The 20,972-nt window shown below is 36.2% G+C and overlaps 1 protein-coding gene across 10 annotated transcripts in view; it reads left to right on the plus strand.

Annotated features, from left to right (window-relative positions):
* AKAP9 (A-kinase anchoring protein 9) overlaps positions 1-20,972 on the plus strand; it is a 197,921-nt gene that overhangs the window by 44,892 nt on the left and 132,057 nt on the right. For 8 of the 10 annotated variants that reach the window (XM_073898794.1, XM_073898793.1, XM_025872853.2 and 5 more), the window contains one exon: positions 19,779-20,009. The exons of the other annotated variants lie outside the window; for them this stretch is intronic. In XM_073898794.1, coding sequence (XP_073754895.1) covers positions 19,779-20,009 — 231 coding nt within the window. The remainder of the gene's footprint in view (positions 1-19,778; positions 20,010-20,972) is intronic. 10 annotated transcript variants of the gene reach the window in all.

The raw sequence follows: 20,972 nt of genomic DNA on the forward strand, positions 1-20,972 counted from the left end.
ATAAATTCTGGTATATGTAGCCATTAAAATAATGCTATAAAGACTTTCTGAGTTGGGAAAATGTCCACAAATAATGCCAGGTTAATAAAAATGTTATATAAAGTATATGTACATACTTATATATGAAGACACCTGGAAAAAATGCACTAAGATGTAAATGATGGCTATCTCTGGGTGCTAGGTTATTGGCAATTTTAATTTTCTTTACACTTTTAGTCGTCTCCAAATTCTCTACAATATTTCTTTTAGGATCAGTAAAAAAAAAAAATGCTTAAAAATCATTTTTAAATACAGTAAAAGCTTATCAAATACAGTATGATGAAGAACTCATCATACTGTATGGTTATTATAGAGAATAAAAAAATGAGGCACAGAAAAGGTAGGTTTCCTAAAGGCCCTCACTTTGGTATAGTTCTGCAACTAATTCTTAATTCCAGTGTTGCTTATATTACAGAGTTGGGAGAGCCTGTATTATTAGACTTGCATAGACTTCCTTTCTGTTTTGTAGTTCTTTTTTCCTTTCTGTCTGTTCTTACTGCCATGGTCATACTCATCTTGCCTTGCTCCATCTCATCTGCCTCTTTCCCTAATTTGCTGTTTGAGATTTGCTGTGACTAGAAAACTCAGTGAGTTTGATAGAATGGTTTATAAAAATCAGAGGCAGTGGGGGCCAGTGAGTGGGCTTTATGATAGTTCAGTTTTTCTACTTGTTGGTTTTTGGGTTGCTGTCGAGTCCTCGGCTACTTCCTCATTGTTAATGTAGCAAGAAGCCTGACCCATGGAGATGTGAGACATTACTGCATTATTAAGTAAATATTTTCAGAGCTGGGCTAATCCCATTTACAAGGTGCTGATGGGGATGGCACTACATAGGCTTTCTTTGTGTTAAACTGCTTTAAATGACTTCATTTTTTTCCAAGTGAAATTATTTACACTGTTATATAAAGGAAGTATTGTAATATTAGTGAACAAAATTAGAGGATGGTTGGGTATTTAGTATTAATGTTACTACTATAAATACACATTGGGTATACTTAACATTCTATTCATGTAGCAGAATTCAGTAAAACCAAAGTTTTGCACCAGCTATTCAGCATTGTATATATTTGGCATTATTTATTGAATAATCATTAAAAATTTTGCCTATTGCATTCAGTTAAGTAGTAATTATATGATTTTTATTTGTTTAATGAGCATTTTCAGTTTGGAAAAGTAGTGCCAGTTGTATGCAAAAAAGGACAAGGCTCTATGCAAGCTGTGTATTAGGTTATTGGTAGCTGGATTTTTCAATTACTGTTTACACTCTGATAGACAGTTACTTACGGTGCATAATTGTTCTTTGCGTATTTCAGATATACTACACCACCACTAAGAAAGTTGCTCTTCATTCTTGCTTCTTTAAAACTTTCTAGTTGTTTGTGTGTGTGCGTTTTTGTTTTGTTTTGTTTTGAGTAAGGTCTACGTGGGGCTTGAACTCACAACCTCAGGATCAAGAGTTGCATGCTCTGCCACTGAGCCGGCCCGGCACCCCAAGACCTTCTAGTTTTTTATTCTTTATGTGTCATAGCTTACTTAGCTTCAGAGTAGATACAGCAGTTGATACCTTTATCGTCATTTTTTTCCATCATCATTTATTCTGACCGTTGTGCATTGTGACTTAAAAATTAATTCATGACCGGGGCGCCTGGGTGGCTCAGTCGTTGGGCGTCTGCCTTCTGCTCGGGTCGTGGTCCCAGGGTCCTGGGATCGAGCCCCACATTGGGCTCTCTGCTTGGCGGGAAGCCTGCTTCTCCTTCTCCCACTCCCCCTGCTTGTGTTCCCTCTCTCACTGTGTCTCTTTGTCAAAAAAAAAAAAAAAAAATTAAAAAAAAATTAAATCTTAAAAAAAATTAAATCATGACCTTTAGGCTTTGTTGAAAAACAAAACAAGACATGTTTTTTAGATGATGAGCCTTAAGAGGGATAATATGGAGGAAAGTATGGGCAGAATAGTCTTTTTAAAGTGAATAGTGAAGAAAGGTTTCTAAAGCAAATCCAAGAAGTGGCAGGAAGTGGGTGAAAGAGTGGTAAGATCCGATGAAGAGAGACTTACCAAAGAGGTCTGTGGTGTCCCGTGAGTGAAACTGAAAGTTGAATGAGCACATGGAAGAGATGAAGTGAAAAAGATAGGATATATCCAAGTGACTAGAATATGACAAAATTGGGCAGGAATTATTTTTAAACAAAAACACGTCTTTATATATAAGGTTTGTAGGAAGAGCTAAACTATGTAAAATATGTATTATAGGCTACTAATTATTGAAATATAAGTAAAATTCTAATATGGAACTAGAAAAATTTCTCATGGTAAATTAAACATTAAATGATAAGAAACATTATTTAAATTTTTTTTACGATTCCACTAAAATTGAAATTAGTCATCTTATTTCATTGGTTAGCATCTCTTTAAAACTTTAATTTGGAAAAACTTCAAAAAAAATTTTTTTAAGATTTTATTTATTTGACAGAGAGAGACAGCAAGAGAGGGAACACAAGCAGGGGGAGTGGGAGAGGGAGAAGCAGGCTTCCCGCTGAGCAGGAACCCTGATGCGGGGCTTAATCCCAGGACCCTGGGACCATGACCTGAGCCCAAGGCAGACGCTTAATGACTGAGCCACCCAGGCGCCCCAAAACTTCGAAATTTTAAAAAGTTTATTTATAGAGGTTGTTTTGCATCTGGGGTATATATGTGTGAGAATTTGTAATATGGCTGTTTGGCATACTAGAAAAGACACTAGGACTTTGGAAACATTTATTTGCTTATTCAGCTGACATTTTTGAACGCCTACAGCTGCAACTATGGACTTTTATTTAGCAAGCATTTGTATAAATTATCACAAATTCTGTGCTTTATTGTCTATGGGAATAATCCTGTTGCAGGACATGAATCTCAACAGGTGTTTTGGAGAACAAATGAGACAGTGATTGAGAACTTTTTAAGTTCTGGTGCTAGATACAAAGAAGCTATGATTTTTTAAAATTGAGATGAAATTCACCTAACAAAAATTAATCATCTAAAAATGAACAATTCAGTGGCATTTAGTAAATACACATTTCACAACCACCGATTCCATTTAGTTCCAAAACATTTTTATCATCCCAGAATAAAACCTATACATTAAGTAAATACTCTTCATTCCCTCCTTCCCCCAGTCCCCAGCTACCACCGTCTGCTTTCTGTTTCTATGAGTGTACCTATTCCAGATATTTCTTATAAATGGAATCCTATAATATTTGATCCTTACTGTCTAGCTCTTTTCATCCATGCATCCATACTTCATTCCCTTTTATGGCTGAATAATGTTCCATCGTATGTAGCATTTACTACACTTTGTTCATCCGTTGATGGGCATTTGAGTTGTTTCTGCTGTTTGGCTATTATGAATAGCGCTGCTGTGAACGTTCACATGTAAGTATCTGAGTACCTGTTTTCATTTCTCTTGAGGATATGCCTAGGAGTGGAATTGCTGGATCATGTGTTTTTTGAGGAACTGCCAAACTGGATTTCCACAGCATCTGTAACATTTTACATGTCCACCAGCAAGTGTATGAAGGTTTCAGTTCCAGTTTCTCCATATACTCACCAACACTTGTTGTTTTTTTTTTTTTTATTATAGCTGTTCTAGTGGGTGGAAAGTGGTATCTCCTTGTGTTTTGACTTGTGATTCCCTAATGACTGAGGATGTTGAGCATCTTTTCATGTACTTTTTGGCCATTTGTCTATTTTCAGAGAAATGTCTATTTAAGTCCTTTGCCCATTTTTAATTGGGTTGTTGCCAATTGTTACATAATATTAGTTATTGTATGCATTTTTTCTATATGCAAGGAGAGAGTGAATACATGTGCTCAGGCAGATAGGAGAGAGGGGTAGACAGAGAGAACCATACATCTCAGTAGGATTATAGGATTATCTTCCATCTTGCTTTTTTTTTTTAAAGACTTCTAGGCTCTTCCAACATTTAAACTATTGCTTTGAATAATAGGTTCTAGGTGAATTGATTAGAGCATGATACAGAAGTTTGAGTTCTCTGTGGGCCATTGAGTCATTTCATTCCATGACTAGCTGTTTTACAAGAGCATGCAGTTGGTCAAAGGGACACCTGTTGGGTTTTTGGCTTGGACATTACCAATCCATTTTCACTGTGGGAACAAAATAACCTAGTCTTGTTCAGTAACAAAAAGACTTGTCATTTTCATATGTGAACACAGTATTTCACTAGTATAACATATTTTTGTTGTCATTTTGACTTTTAAGGGATCATTTCTTAAAGCCCCCAAAGATATTATTTTGACTTGTAAAAACTACACTAAACTTTACTATTCAAAATCCTAATCTATAAAGATCCAAATTTGTAAATTGTATTGACTGAATAGGTTCTCTGGTTTATAGATCTCTGAAAAACAGGGTGTAAAATCACTTTCTTGCTCTTCCCCTTTTTTTTCTTCTCTTGATACTGAACACACTACAAAATTCCTTGTTCACTAAGAATCATTTATTGTGGGCTCTGTGATTAAGCTGTATTTATTCCTCAGGAGTTTCACTTTTATTCAAGTTGATGTTGTGTTATTGTTTCCCCACGGAAGATAGATAGGGTTAGGGACCAATTAGAACTAAAAATACTTGTTCTCTATCAAAAATCAAATTTAACATGAAAGTATATGAGGGTGATACAGGGAATTGCAATGTACTTAGGGCAATGATCTCAGTTAATTACCACACCATTTATGGTCTGTTGACTGTTATGTATATGTTGATTTCTTAAGTCAAGTAGATACATACTCTAAAGGGAAAGGTAATAGAAACTGTTTAAAAACTGCATTAGCAAATATCTGCTGGAAGTTTATATATGAAATAATGGGTTTTGGCTAAAAGTTATAGAAACTATTTTCTATTCATAGACAACTTAAAAATATTGGAAATATTTTTCTGTAAAATGTTTTACATTTATCAAGTTAGTATTTAAATTTTGGTTTGCATAAATTCCTTTTGTAATGAAAATACATGTCTGAGCATTTTTACTGAGTGATTCCCTGTAATAAGAGAACTCTCACTTTTCCACTTCAACCAATAGCAATTTTTATAATAGAGTTTGAAAAGAAAAGATAATTTGGGATGGAGATATATATATATATATTAGTTGAGAAGAGTATATATTTTAAAATTCAAAGGGTAAAATCCAATGTAGGTAATTTTAATAGGCCTCAGGTATTTATTTATTTATTTATTTATTTATTTATTTATTTATTTATTTAACAGAAAGAGCAGAGTAAGCTGGAGAGAACATGAGTGGCAGGGGAGGGGCAGAGGGAGAGGGAGAAGCGGGCTCCCCCCTGAGCAGGGAGCCCCCTGCAGGGCTCCATCCAGTCGGAGGTCTCTGGGATCATGATCTGGGCCAAAGGCAGACAGGCAGACACTTAACCAATTGAGCCACCCAGGCGCCCCAGAAGGCCTCAGGGTTTTAACCTTAAGACGGAAAAGTCTATATGTAGTCTTTTTTCCTTTAGGATTTGAATTTAAACTTTTTTAATGTTCTAGAGTTCTTTTCTACCTCATGTGCAATCATATTTCAGAGGCGTAGTAGTTTATACCTATTCAGAAAGCAGCTCAGTTGAAAACTAAAATCCTTTGAAGTATTTTGCGAGTATCTTCCTAGATCCCGCAAGCTTGTAACCCAACCCCATTCATTTTTATTTTTTAATTCAAAATCTGTCTCGTACTTAGCCTTTTTCTTCTCATTCTAACACCATTCACTACCCAGTAAAACCAGGCCCACTTTACCTCACCTTCTACTTGGTTTCCCTGGCACTCTCCTTAACCTTTCAGATCCAGCCAATCACCACATTCTGCTAATTTTACCTTCTAAATAATTCTTGATTTATCCACACTTCTGTTCCTACCTCATTATCACTCACTTGGGCAGTGGGAAGTTTGACGGTGGAAAGAATATGAATTCGATAGTAATAGTAGCTACCAGTTCTGGAGCACTTTCTAATGCTAGGCATTATGCTAAGGATTCTATTTATTACCTCATTTAATCCTTATAACTGTTCTAAGAGCTGTGGATACTGTTGCTATCCCTGTTTTATAGGTGGGAAAACTGGAGAGGTTAAGTAATTTGCATGTCATAGTGGCAGAGCAATGATTTAAATCTAGTTGTCTGACCAAAGAGATTGTGTTCTTAACTTCAATCCTACACAGGCTCTTAGATCTTTGATCAGTGTTTAGGAGGTAGGATTGAGAGGCCTTGGTAATTAGTTGTAAAGGGTAAGGAAGATGCTATGGTCTGAATGTTTGTGTTTCCCCAAAATTCATATGTTGAGATCCTAACCTCCAACGTGATAGTATTAGGAGGTGGGGCCTTTGGGAGGTAATTAGGTCGTGAGGGCGGAGCCCTCATGAATGTGATTAATTCCCTTACAAAAAAAATCTCTTGCCTCTTCCATCATGTGAGGTTATAGCAAAGAGATGACCACCTGTGAACTAGAAAGTGGGCTCTCACCAGATCCTAAGTCTTCTTTCTGGCCCCTAATCTTAGACTTTAGCTTCCAGAACTATGACTTTAGCCTCCAGAACTTTGAGAAATAAATTTCTTTATATACTACTAAGTCTGTAATATTTTGTTATAGTAGCCCAAACAGGCTAAGGCGAGAGTTGACTCTAGTTTTCTGACTTGAGCAACTGTAAGGAGGTAGGTGCTAGTCTCTGAGATAAGGAAGATGAACATATTTGGGGGAAGAGAAGAGTTTGAATGAAATGGGTATCTGAGATAGGAAATATGGGCATATTTGGAGGGAAACAAATATTTGAGTCAGATGAAAATGAGTTTTGTTTTGGATATGTTGAGTTGGAGGTGCTTATAGGACATCCTAGAGGAATGATCCAGTGTAAAATTGAATGTGTCTGGAACTGAAGACAGAAGCCCATGCTAGAGATAAATATTTGGTTTAAAGATACTAGCGATACTCTGGAAGTAAGGAGTTTAGTCAGGAAGAAGACTAATGCAGACTGAGAGTTGAATCCTCTAGATGTTTGTTTGTTTGCTTTTGTAGAAGCACCCATGTTTAAAAGGCAGGTGAAGAAGTATCTGCAAAGAACACTGAAACACAAACTGTTCACAAAGCTAGAAGACAATGATGTCTGTGAAACTGAGGGAAGACAGTTTCAAGTAAGGAGGAGTACCACTAGTCAAAAATGAGAAATCAAGTATGATGGAGACTTGAAAAGTGACCATTAGCTTTAGCAGCCATTGGTCAGAAAGGGAAATGTAGATTCCAGATTAAGGAATGAATGGGAATCAGGGAAAGGTGGTGTATGCTACCTAATTTTTCAAAGTTGTTGTTGTGAAAAGCAATATAATTGTAGTGGTAATGAGCTTAGACTAGACGAGACCCATCTGGGATCAAATCATGGCTCTGCCATTTTTAGCTTTGTGACTTTAGGCAAGTTATTTAACCTCTCTGTGCCCCTGCTCCCCATCTGGAAGATGAGAATAATAATAGTACCTGCCTTGGGGTTATTATGAGAATTCAGCTAATACTTACAAAGCACTTAGAATATTGTCAGACTATGAAAAGTGTTCAAGAAGTATTAACCATCATCATTATCCTTTCCATGCTGGAGCATAGAGGATCAAGCTACACAGCAGAAAATTAGATTGGAGAAATAGGCTGGGATCAGATAATGAGAAGCCATATGTACTCTTTAAAATAGTATGGATTTGGGCGCCTGGGTGGCTCAGTTGGTTAAGCGACTGCCTTCGGCTCAGGTCATGATCCTGGAGTCCCGGGATCGAGTCCCACATCGGGCTCCCTGCTCAGCAGGGAGTCTTGCTTCTCCCTCTGACCCTCTTCCCTCTCGTGCTGTCTCTCATTCTCTCTCTCAAATAAATAAATAAAAATCTTTAATAAAAAAATAAAATAGTATGGATTTTATCCTAAAAGTAGCAGAAACCTGTTAAAAGGATATATATTTGATATGTTTAACCTTTCAAGAGGTTATTCCTTTCCAAAGAATATATCCCATGGTCAGGTAGGTATGCTGCCACCTGGTGGCAGTTCTGTTATTGCTATATAGATGAAGCAGTTAAACCATTTTTTAAAAAATTACATTGATTTGATTAATACAGCTAAATGTAAATCAAATAGCCTAATTCTAATAAGGCTTTTTTCTTTTGTTTTTTTAAGATTTATTTATTTGAGAGAGTGTGTGAGCAGGGGGAGAGGCAGAGGGAGACAGAAAGGGAGAGACAATCTCTAGCAGACACCCTCCTGAGTGTGGGTGTGGGGGGGATGGGCAACATGGGGCTTGATCCCACGACCCTGGGATGGTGACCTGAGCCCAGGCACCCTGGGCTTTTTTATTTTCAAAAACCTAGTATTATTTAAGTGAAGGAGAGAAGATAGAGGGTTATTATAAAGATAGATTTCAAAGGAAGGTAAATGAAATAAAGATAGATTTCAGAGGAAGGTAAATGAAATATAGTTGGGCCTCATGGGAAACTGAAAAGGCATTTGGAATCAGTGCTGTTCTCTACATCATCTCTTATCTTTCACAATATCTGATACTCTTCCTTTGCCTGTACATCAGTTAACCCACATCTGTTCTATTTAATGAGGTTGTTTCTCACTATATACAGTTTAAGAAAAGAAAGAGGAGAGAAAATTTATTTAAGTAGTGGAAGCCTATCTATTCATAGAATAAGCATCTAGCCTAGCGGTTCCCAAACATTGCAGCACAACAGAAGCACCTGGGAAGCTTCAAACAATTTTGAATCCTAGGTCACACTTCATCCCAAAATCAGAATATCTGGGGTGGAGCCAGGACTTACTCTTTTTTGTTTTTTGGTTTTGTTTTGTTTTTTAGAGAGAGCGAGTGAGTGCAGGGGAGGGGGTGGGGGAGAGGGAACCGACAACCCTGAAATCACGACCTAAGCTGAAATCAAGAGTCGGTTGCCCAACAGACTGAGCCACCCAGGCGCCCCTGGACTCACTATTTTTTTTTTAAGATTTACTCATTTGGGGGGGCAGGGGCATAGAGAGAGAATCTTCAAGCAGACTGCACGCTGAGCACAGAACCTGACGTGGGGCTCAAACTCACGAACCATGAGATCACAATCTGAATCAAAACCAAGAGTTCGACGCTTAACCAACTGAGCCACCCAGGCACCCCAAGACTTATTATTTTTTGAAAGATCCTCAATATGTAGTAGAGTTACTGATCCAGTAACATCATCACTATGTGTGATTCTGCAACACTGAGTGATTGTATATCATGAACTGTCATATGCCAGCTGCTTTCCTTGGTGTGCAGCTGAAGAAGTAGGAATGATATATGTCAGCAGGAAAACAGCAGAGAAAAGTATTTGAGTCTGCAACATGACTAGTAGGTTTATCATGGAAATTGTACTTCATGGTTGATTTTAGGGATATTTATAGATTTATATGATTATTGTATATCATTCATGTAAGATGCATCTCCCCTCTGTTATCTTTCTGGACATCTTTCTTGCCTTCTTGTTCCCTAATTCCAGAAGAATTGAATTGACTCACTTCTTTTCTCAAACTAGAGCAGCAGGAGAGACCCGGGTGTCATGGATGGTAGGAGCACTGGCTAATTTCCTCAGAAGGAAGTTCTGCATACTTTAGAAATACCTAAATTAATTATGTTTCACTTACAAGAGGATAAATATAAAATAAATAGGTAAGGGATGCCTGGGTGGCTCAGTTAAGTGTCCAATTCTTGACCTCAGCTCAGGTCTTGATCTCAGGGTCAGGAGTTCAAGCCCCACACCCAGTGTGGAACCTGCTTAAAAAATGATTAGGTAAGATAAATGATTAAAAAAAAAAACTACCTTTATACTTACTACCCAGCTTAAGAAATAAGCAATTCAAATACATTTGAAAATCTAATCCCAGCCCCTTACCACCTCAGGTAGCTACAGTTCTGAATTTTATTTATCATTGCTTTGCTTTTCTGTGTCACATATATATACATAAGCAGTTTGTTGGTTTCCCTGTTTTTTTGTTTTGTTTTGTTTTTAAAGATTTTTATTTATTTGAGAGAGCGAGAATGAGAGAGAGCACATGAGAGGGGGGAGGGTCAGAGGGAGAAGCAGACTCCTTGCTTAGCAGGGAGCCTGATGTAGGACTCGATCCCGGGACTCCAGGATCATGACTTGAGCCAAAGGCAGTCGCTCAACCAACTGAGCCACCCAGGCGCCCGGTTTTCCTGTTTTTGAACTTAATGGTATCATGTTGCAAGCGGTCTTTAGTGATTTGCTTTATGTTCAGTGTTATGTAGAGAGTGTTCACTCCTGCATAGTATTCCATTATTGGAATTTGCCCCAGTACCAGTGAGCATTTGGGTTGTTTCCAGTTTTTTTGTTGTTACAAACACTGCTGCTTTGTTAGCTTTTGTCCATCTTCTGATGCACAGCACGTACCAAAGGCTTAGATTTGTGCAGAGATTGTGATCCCAAGGTCTATCAGTTCTTGGGGAGTAGTGACTGTGTGAGGGAATGAGGTAGGAAGAGGAAATGAAGCAAAAAACAAACTGATATTTGTGTGTTTATTATATACCTCATTACATCACATAAATGGTCTCTGACAGATGTCCTTTAGAGCTGTTGATGGACACTGGATACCTGACAGGATGGGCCTTTGAACTGACCAGATGTAGCAGTTCTTCCATTATTAAATTGAGAATTCTTGCAAAAAGAAGATACATACATATATCAGAAGGAATAATAGTTTATAACCTGTGGCTTATGAATGAAACTTCAAGTGTTAAACTGGCATATATTTATGTTGCTGAGAGAGATAGTATCTGTTACAGATATATCTTGGTTTAAGGATTCTTCTTTATAAGAGATGTACATTGTTTTTATTTATTTTTAAGGAGATTAAGCTTCATAATATGGAGAGACTAGATAAGATTGGGGCAGAGTGCCATTATTCTTACTGTTCGTTGTTAATAACTGAGGTGACAGTGAAATGAAACAGAGGTAGATGGCATGTGAACAGTGAAGATGTAATGACCTGTCAGTGTTAGCAGTTAATGCTTATGAGGTTTGGTAACCATGTCTGGAGAGGCTGATGAAAGTGGCTAGGTCCCAGGACAGCATATTCCAGGGACTCTGCCTTCTCTCTGCTTTTTGGAATGAGATTTGTGGTAGATGTGTATTGTGTCCTTTAAAAAAATGGTGATACTAACTTATAAGTCCATGATAATTTTTATTAGCGAATATTCTTTACAGAATATTCTTTACAGATCTGTGGGGAAGGAGGCAGTGAAGATTTTTCAGAGAAGAAAACAATCACCCATAGTCTCAATCCATAAGTAATCACTATTAGTTTGTTGATTCTTTGTTTCTGTGTATATTTTTAAACATAACTTGAATCATACTCTATGCAATTTTGGCTTCTTTTCCTCAGACTTTATGTTGAGAGCATTTTCTCACATAAAAATTTTTTTGAAAACATTATTTTTGACAGTTACATTGTATGGTTATGCAATAATATAACCATAGAACTGGTATGTCATCTTTTAAGAAAAATTATTTATTTTAAATAATCTCTGCACCCAGTGTGGGTCTCGAACTCACAACCCCATGATAAGAGTCACACGCTCTTCTGACTGAACCAGACAGGCACCCCATTTTTTTTAAAAAGGAACTCTGCAGATGTTCTGAAATTCTGAGGAGTAATGCCTAAAATTACTGTTTAGTGGTGCCTCTTTTTATAAAAAATAAATTATCTTTTTTTATTCAACAAATATTCATTGAGAACCTATGTGCAGGCACTCTTCTAGACTTAGAGTATTATGTAGGCTTTGATTCTGATTAAAAACCTCTTTCCTCCTGAAGCCTCCTATCTAGTTATTTGTTCTGAAATAAGTTAACTTCATATAATCAGCAACATGAACCTAAAACAGTATTTTAATTATTTTAAGTACTTAGAAGAGATTTGTTCTAAGCACTGTAAAGTAATCATTCTAATTTTTATTCTGCATCTATCATCTTTTTTCATTGGGGTCATTTAATAATACTGTTTATTGTTTTTCAAGTAATGGTTTTTGTTTGTGTGTTTTTTTTAAGGGGGGGAGGGGCAGAGGGAAAGGGAAAGAGGAGATCCCACGCAGGTCGCACACCATGTGCAGAGCCCAACACCAGGCTCAATCCCACAACCCTGAGATTGTGACCTGAGGTAAAACCAAGAGCCAGACGCCTAACCAACTGAGCCACCCAGCCACCCCTCAAGCAACGGTTTTTAAAAAAAAAAACAGCTCTTATAATGTAAAATTCTAGCTTTTCCTCCTTTATAATGAAGAGTAGGAAGAGGAGAAAGGACAAAGAAAAATTGAAAACAGTTCTTCAAAAGAGCCCTTAAAAATGGAAGAAATCTTTTATTTTTTAACGTTATTTGAGAGAGAGTATGTGTGCGTGCACCCGTGCTGGCAGGGTCGGGGCAGAGAGAGAATCTTGAGCAGATTCCCCGTTGAGCGTGGAGCCTAATGCAGGGCTCAATCTCACAACCCTGAGATCATGATCTGAACTGAAATCAACAGTTGGACACTTAATTGACTGAGCCACCCAGGTGCCCCAAAACTGAAAGAAATCTTAAGAAGTCCTTCTAATCTATCTCTTCATTGTACAGTTGAAGAAATTGGATTCTACTGAGGTCAAATGGCTTGTCCAGTATCACAAAGCTAGTTTATTAGACTCTCTTTAGACATAATGATTCAGTATTCTATTATATGTAACCCATATTCTTTTTGAAATATTATTTTCATTCACCAAATATTTGTATCTACTATGTGCCATACGATGAAATGTGTTAAAATATGCAAAATTAAGATGATTCCTTAGAGTGCAGAATCTCTTTTCTTCTTAAACATGAAGATGTTCCAAAACTAATAAAAAATCTACACTGAATGAGATTATAGAATGTAAGTAAGACTGATGGCTCAGTAATGTAAAGTTCTGAGGTCTTTTCCGTATCTGATATTTTTGGGGCTATTTGACACTGTTATTTTCCAGCAGTTTGTGATACTGTTGGAAAATATGCTTCAGAGCATCCTTAAAATGTTGCTTTTGTCTTCCTTGCTTTTCAGTTGCCCCACATACAAATTGTCTTTGGGTCAACTGTTGTAATCTTCTTTTTGTTTCCATAGTTAGGCCCCTGGAGTTTTGTTGTAATAGTTTGTACAACATTCTTGTGCAGCATTCATTAAGGAATATTAAAAAGGTTTAAAGGCAGTACTGACAAGTACAAATAGTCACCATAATTAGAATTAATTAGGATTTCTTAAATTTTCTACAGCGAAAACATAGAAAATGGCTCAACTCACAGCTGTTTTTGGAAACTGGAGAGACTAGATAACATTTTTAAAATATTTTACAATGTTCTCTTTTGGGTGTGTGTGTGTTGTTGTTGTGGGTGTTTTTTTCCCTAGTTTGGTCAAAAAAGTATTTGTCGGTTTGGTGATTTCATGTATTCATGACTTTGAACTTAGTGTTCTAGGATTTGAAGTATAATGACAAATGAAGGAGAAAAAGGAACTCAATGCATGGAACATAAATTGGTATAATGGAAAAATACTGGATTTGGAGTCAGGTGTTCTTACTCTGTTTTGCCACTTAACTGATTATGATCTTAGACAAGTAACTCATATTTGTCTTCAAATCTCAGCTTCATACTCTTTTTTCCAGTAGGATATTTCCTCACTTCTCCCGACGTCACCAACCAAATTAAATCTTTCCATTGTAGGCTTTCTTTACTACCTATACTTTATCTTCAAGGCATTTTTTTTTTATCTCTTGAAATGATGTATATCTGTGTTTATCTGTATTTGTTTAATTTGTTCTTCCGACCTGGATTACAATTCATAGGAGTATGGTGTGTATCTGTTTGATTCATTACTACCTGTACTGCCTTTAGTGCAGTGCTGGATACATGATAGGCAGTCAATAAATATTTTTAAATAAATAAACTACTTAATACCTGTCCTATGCCAAGTTATTATCCTCACAGATCTAAAACTTAACCACCACACCTCTTATAGAAAGCTGCCTTTGAAAGTCATCAGAGAGGGAGAAAAAGCATGAGCCTCTTAACTCTAGGAAACAAACTGAGCGGTGCTGGGCGGGGGGATGGGGTAACTGGGTGATAGGCATTAAGGAGGGCGGGAGATGTGATGAGCACTGGGTGTTATACACACTGATGAATTGTTATACCCTACATTTGAAACTAAAGATGTACTATATGTTGGCTAATTGAATTTAAATTAAAAAAAAATTTATTTTAAAAAAAGCTGCCTTTGAGAAAATCAGGATATGAGAGGCTCCCCTCCTTAAAGATATATAGGAGTACTTTTGATTATGAAATTGTACACTAACTTTTATTTGCTTCCCACAACTCAGTGATGTAATAGGCTGGCCTTGACTAAAAGATCCTACTTGTAGGACCATGTATTTTGGTTCATGTCTAGCACAGTGCCTGGCACATAGTTAACACTCAGTGAACATTTGATAAATGTTATAATTAGTAGTTTTTTTGAAGTGCCATTATAAAAACTTGGCATGTTTTTATACAGGATTTTTTAAGTTCCTTGTTTTATTGAGAATGATTACTTAGAAGGTTATAAATATTGAACTTAAGGAATAAATTATCAGTAATTTTTGTTTAGTCGTTTAGTCATGTTCTGGTCAAAGTAAGATATTTGCTTGAGATTTGAATTAGTTCTGAAAGACAAGTGTATGTGGACATGGTATCTTTCCAGTAAATCTTGCAACTATTTCTGTGCCTACATATGTTAACATTTTTATAATTGGCTTCCAAATGACAAACACAGATGGCCGTAGTCTGAATTTTTAGCATGTTTTAGAATAAATGTTTTCCCAGTAATTTTAAGTGTATCATTTCAATATCAGATGATTAGCTAATTGAGTAGAATTTCTGATTTTTGCTTATCTGCTAGCTTGCCACTTTTCAGATTTAAAATAAAAATAACTTACATAGGTGTAAGAAATTAGACTTACGATCTTACTCCTCTCACATTTTTATGAAATGGAACTCCTGCAGAAAAGCTATTCTGGGCATTATATATTTATTTTTTTTTTAAATCAAAGTATAATTAGCATAGTATTAGTTTCAGATGCACACTATAATGATTCAACAGTTCTTTACCTATACAAGTGTATTCTCATTCACCTTTATCTGTTTCATTCATCTCCATACCCACCTTCCCTCTACAGTTTCTTCTCTGTATTTAAGAGTCTTTTTTTTTGTCTCTTTTTTCTGTTTGTTTTGTTTTTTAAATTCCACATAAGAGTAAAATTATATAGTATTTGTCTTTCTTAGTCTGACTTATTTCACTCAGTATAATGCCCTCCAGGTCTACCCACATTGTCTCAAATGGTATGCTCTCGCTCTCTCTTTTTTTTTGAGAGGGAGAGTGATGGAGGGAGGGGCAGAGGGAGAGGGAGAGAGAAAATCCCAAGAAGGCTCCACGCTTAGCACGGAGCCTGACACGGGACTTGATCTCACAACCTGAGACCATAACCCAAGCAGAAATCAAGTCAGATGCCCACCTAACTAAGCCACTGGCACCATCTCATTTTTTATGGCTGTGTAATATTCCATTGTATATTGTACTACATCTTCCTTATCCATTTGTCTGTCAGTGAACTGTTAGGTTGCTTCCATATCTTGGCTATAGTAAATAATGCTGTAATAAACATGGGGGTGTATTTTTTTTTAAATTAGTGTTTTCATTTTCTTTGGGTAAATACCCAATAGTGGAACTACTGGATCAAATGGTAATTCCATTTTTAATTTTTTGAGGAATCTCCATACTGTTTCCCACAGTGGCTGTATCAATATGCATTCCCAGCAGCCATGCATAGGGTTTCCATTTTCTCCACATCCTTAGCAACACTTGTTATTTCTTGTGATTTTGATTTTAGCCATTCTGAAGGAGTAAAGTGATATCTCACTGTGGTTTTGATTTGCATTTCCCTGATTATGAGTGATGTTGAGTAGCTTTTTATGCATCTGTTAGCCATCTATATGTCTTCTTTGAGAAACGTCTATTCAGAACCTCTGTTCATTTTTTAGTCAGATTGGTTTTTTTGGTGTTGAGTTGTATAGTTCTGTATACATATTTATGAAACAGAACTCTTGCTAAAAAGCTATTGTGGGCATTATTTTTGAGAATTAATTTTGTTTTGTTTTGCCTGATGGAGGAAGAGATGGTGAGAGAGATTATTTTGTGTTTTGATTCATTTAATTGCTGATTTTAATTCTAAAACCATGGGGCTTTTCTAGATAATAGAATTAGATATGCCTGTTATGTCATCTGAATTGTCTGGTTCTATGGAATAGTGCTTAAAATAATTTTTTTTAGTGGTGACTTTTCTGTAAAAAGGTAAGTTATCTTTTTTCACTTAACATGTATTTTTTTTTTTAAAGATTTTATTTATTTGAGAGAGAGAAAGCATGAGTGGGGGCAGAGGGAGAGGGAGAAGCAGGCTCCCTGCTGAGCTGGGAGCCCGACGCGGGGCTCCACCCCAGGACCCCGAGACCATGACCTCAGCTGAAGGCAGATGCCTAACCAACTGAGCCACCAGGTGCCCCTCAACATGTATTTTTTTAGTACTGTTCCAGGCTTTGAATATATAGCAGTGAACAGAACAAAAATCCTTACCCTCATGCTGTCTACCTTCTGGTTAATTGTTCTGAAAAAATAGTATGACTTCATATAATCAGTAAAAGGCCTAAAACAATGTCTTGGTAATTTTATGTTCTTAGAAATGATTTGTTCTAAACACCATTCTACTTTTAATTCTACACCATTCTACCAGAAAACCATTCTACTTTTTAATTCTTAATTATTTTAAGTAATCTCTATTCCCACGTGGGGCTCAAACTCACCACCCCAAGATCAAGAGACACATGCTCCTCTGACTGAGCCAGTCAGGCACCCCGAGAACCATTCTACTTTTTATTCTATATCTGTTAATAACTTTTTCATTTGGGTTCATTTAGTAATGGATACTACTGTCTCAGAGGTGTTTTTTGAAAAATCAAACTTTTTAAAATACAGTTTTAGTTTTCTCCTTTGTTATGTATTTGTACATAAAATAAATATTAAATATAAATTATATAACCCTACAAGTTGGAATTTTAAACAGAATATTCTTCTTTGTCTTTATATTCTCTGCTCTCTGGGTATATTTTCTAACACAGACAACATGGAATGTTAAGAAGTTTCTGAAGTTGAACTTAAATATCAAGAATGTCATTATTAATGTTTTTCTTGGTTTTGTGTTCTCTCTGTGGGATCTTTTTAAAATGATGTGCCTAGACTTTTGATTCTATTTTCAGATAATATGTAATAGTGTTTCAGTTGGTTTATTTTTAAGAATGAATGTAGTATCCTCCAAAGTAGTTTAAATGCATTCCAGCAGCTTAATAATGTACAAATAGAGGCAACTGGTCTTGCATCTGTTCCTTAAGCAGACATGAAGTAGGGTAACAGGCTAGTTGCTAAATAACTGGGGAAAATTTTTAATGTGATATATTTTTACATTCTACAAGGTCAGTGATTGATCAGATATTTCTGACTTATGAGTCAGATGTCTTTATTAAGTAATCACTACTATATAGCTGTATCCTTTTTTTCATCTGCAACAAACAAAACAAGTATAAAATATGCTGTGTGTTATTCTGTAAGTTCTGGTATTTGTCACATATTTTGATAGTTAATGATATCAACATCATTAAGATTGTTTTAATACTTCGTATCGTAAGAAATTTACTGGCCATCTTTGTGCTTGGTCTAATTAATAGTTATATAATGAATATGCTGTAGTAGGTTTCCTATTTAAAGGCACAGAGGGGCTTACACCTATTCTTATGCTTTTGTTCTTCTCTCAATGATCAAGTAGCTCAAAGTAAATTTAAGAATGGGTGGTTAGTAGTTGCTTCATATAAAATTTAGAAAATGTGTTGCATAAAAAAGGAAATTTCAAATGAGCATAATCTCCAGTCTAGAGAGATATCAAAGTTGTGGTTATATTCTTCCAGAATTTATATATGCCTATGTGTATAATGTTATTAAAATTCAAGCTAGTTAGAATTACTGAAGACTGTGGGCCTGAGCCCTGCTGGTCTTTGTTGAAAGGGATGCACACCATTTTCCTTTTATTAAAAAAAAAAAAGATTTGGGGCGCCTTGCGTGGCTCAGTTGTTAAGCATCTGCGTTTGGCTCAGGTCATGATCCCAGGGTCCTGGGATCGAGCCCCGCCTTGGGCTCCCTGCTCAGTGGGAAGCCTGCTTCTTCCTCTCACACCCCCCTGCTTGTGTTCCCTCTCTCGCTGTGTCTTTCTCTGTCAAATAAATAAATAACCTTAAAAAAAAATTCTATTGCAGTATTATTTTATATATACCACTGTGTCATAAACATCTTTATTATTTTTCACATATACTTTTTATATAAACATCTTTAATATTATTATTTGCATTAACATTTTAATTGAGTTAATCCAGTGTTACCCAAAGTATGTAATGCATACTCCTGATTTTAGGTGGTGACAAGATATTTTAGGTGATAGCCTGATCCAGTATTAAATAATAGGGAATAGGGGCACCTGGGTGGCTCAGATGGTTGATTGTCTGCCTTCGGCTCAGGTTATGATCCTGGGGTCCTGGGATGGAGCCCCGCATCGGGCTCCTGGCTCAGCGGGGAGCCTGCTTCTCCCTCTCCCGCTGCCTCTCCCCCTGCTCATGCTCTCTCTATCTCTATCTCTATCTCTGTGTCTCAAATGAATAAATAAAATCTTTTTTAAAAATAAATAAATAATAGTGAATAGTATCATAAGAAAGTTAATACTTTTCCAGGTTTTTTTTAGACCATCTGTTTAGCCAAAAGTCTGTTTGATGCTCATATATCCTTAATACTCCTTTAACACTTGCCTGTTTCTCTTATAACCTTCAGCAGTAATACCTAGCTAAAATTTTGATAATGTAGTGTTAGTTTTCATTACTTCATTTCTGTTTACTATTTTATTTAAGGAAATCACAAGTGATACTGGCTTTTAATTTATACCAGGATAGAAAGTCTCCTTTTAAAATAAATTTAGATAAGTACACTAGTTAAAACATGTTAAGTTAATGATAAGTATAGATGGCATTAGGACATGGCAAAAATCCTGATGATGATATGCAAGTGATTAGGGGATAGGAAGCACTATTGTTTGACATTTAAATTATTTCAAATTTTTTTCCCATTAGAGACAAGGCTGCAGTGATCATTTGTGTAACTAAATATTTTGCATGGACTAATTACATTTAGTACAAATTAGTAGAAGTCCCAGAAATTTCACAGGTAAATGCATTTCGACCTCTTATATTTTTATATAATCTAACATCCAGATATTACACTCTTGCCAAGCTGTGAGTAAGAGCACCTGTTTTCCCTGTTCTCCCCAACTCTGGGCTATTTTTTTTTTCTTTAGACATGACATTTTCAGTTCTTCTTAATATTTGAATAGTATTTATTCAGAAGTACCTAATTTTTTTTGCCATTTGGTAGTTATATTAAGGACTGTAACAACTGTCCTTTATTTAGTGATGGTTTGATTTTGTCAAGAAAATGATTCCAAAGATACTTGCTTTTTTCATAGTGGTGGTAAAGAAAAAGTATCTCTAATGATAAGGACATGTCTTTTTTTCTGTAGCTTGCCCAGTTTCGACAAAGGAAAGCTCAATCTGATGGGCAGAATCCTTCTAAGAAGCAGAAAAAAAAGAGGAAAACTTCAAGCAGTAAACATGATGTGTCAACATACCATGCTTTGAATATTGAGCACTCACAGAGTGATGAAATGTACATAAATAGTTCTCAGAGGGTAGGAACAGCCATGACTCCTGAATCCACAATAATCAAACGTGATGAGGTCTTCTCTGTTGAAGTAAGTATTCATCTAGATTTTTGAAAATTAGAATTCTAAGTGGAAAGTTGTTGTAATGACAACACTCATTATTACCCTGTGCAATTTTTGTGAGCTTGATTCAATAAACATTTGTAGTACAACAACTATAATATAATACATCAAGGATTCAGCACCAAGGATACAAGGGTAAATATGACATTTTCTGCCCTTTAGGAAAGTCACGTGGGGAAGGCAGATGTAAGATAGTCTGTGTATTCTGATTACAGCTATGGTAACAAAAATTCATATGGTACCCTAGAGTACCATGATTTGGGGGAATGCTAAATCAGCATTAGCTATCAGCAAGGAAGTACCAAGGCAACCTCTGTGATAAAAAAGCAACATCCACAAGAACATGAAGCTATGATATGACTTGGAAACTGTAGGAAGTTTAGTTTTAAAAGCATTACAGAATGTTGGGGGTGGGAGGATGGTAAAGGTGCGATTGCACCTGGCCCATAGAAGGCCCAAAATAAAGGCTGGTTTTCTTCTTCTCTTTAATGGTGTGATTTTCCAGAATAAGGCGATGAGGGAGAATTTAAAAGTGGACTGGGATGGTGGATGGGATGGAGCTACCAACTAAAACCAGGAGTAGAGAAGGCTGGGATGCTTAGGAGAAAGAGTGCTGTGTGAGACGGGTAATAATTACAATTTAGATTGTACCCTGACATATTTATATGAAAACAGAAAGATTTAGATAATATATAGGATTTGAGCTTTATTCAAAAGGTCAGGGATGTTAAAGATTTGCTAAGAGTGGATCTTTTTGAGATTTTCCTACTTAGAATTTGTTGAGCATCTTGGATATGTAGATTAGTGTTTTTCATCCAATTTGGGAAGTGTTCGGGCAGTGTATCGTCAGATATTCTTTCTGCTCCTTTCTTTCCCCTCCTCTGGGTCTCCTATTATGCATGTTAGTATGTTTGATATTGTTGCACAGAT

Source organism: Callorhinus ursinus, unplaced genomic scaffold, assembly GCF_003265705.2.
Source record: "Callorhinus ursinus isolate GAN/ISIS: 27379988/994484 unplaced genomic scaffold, GSC_fseal_2.0 scaffold12, whole genome shotgun sequence".
Lineage (NCBI taxonomy): Eukaryota > Metazoa > Chordata > Mammalia > Carnivora > Otariidae > Callorhinus > Callorhinus ursinus.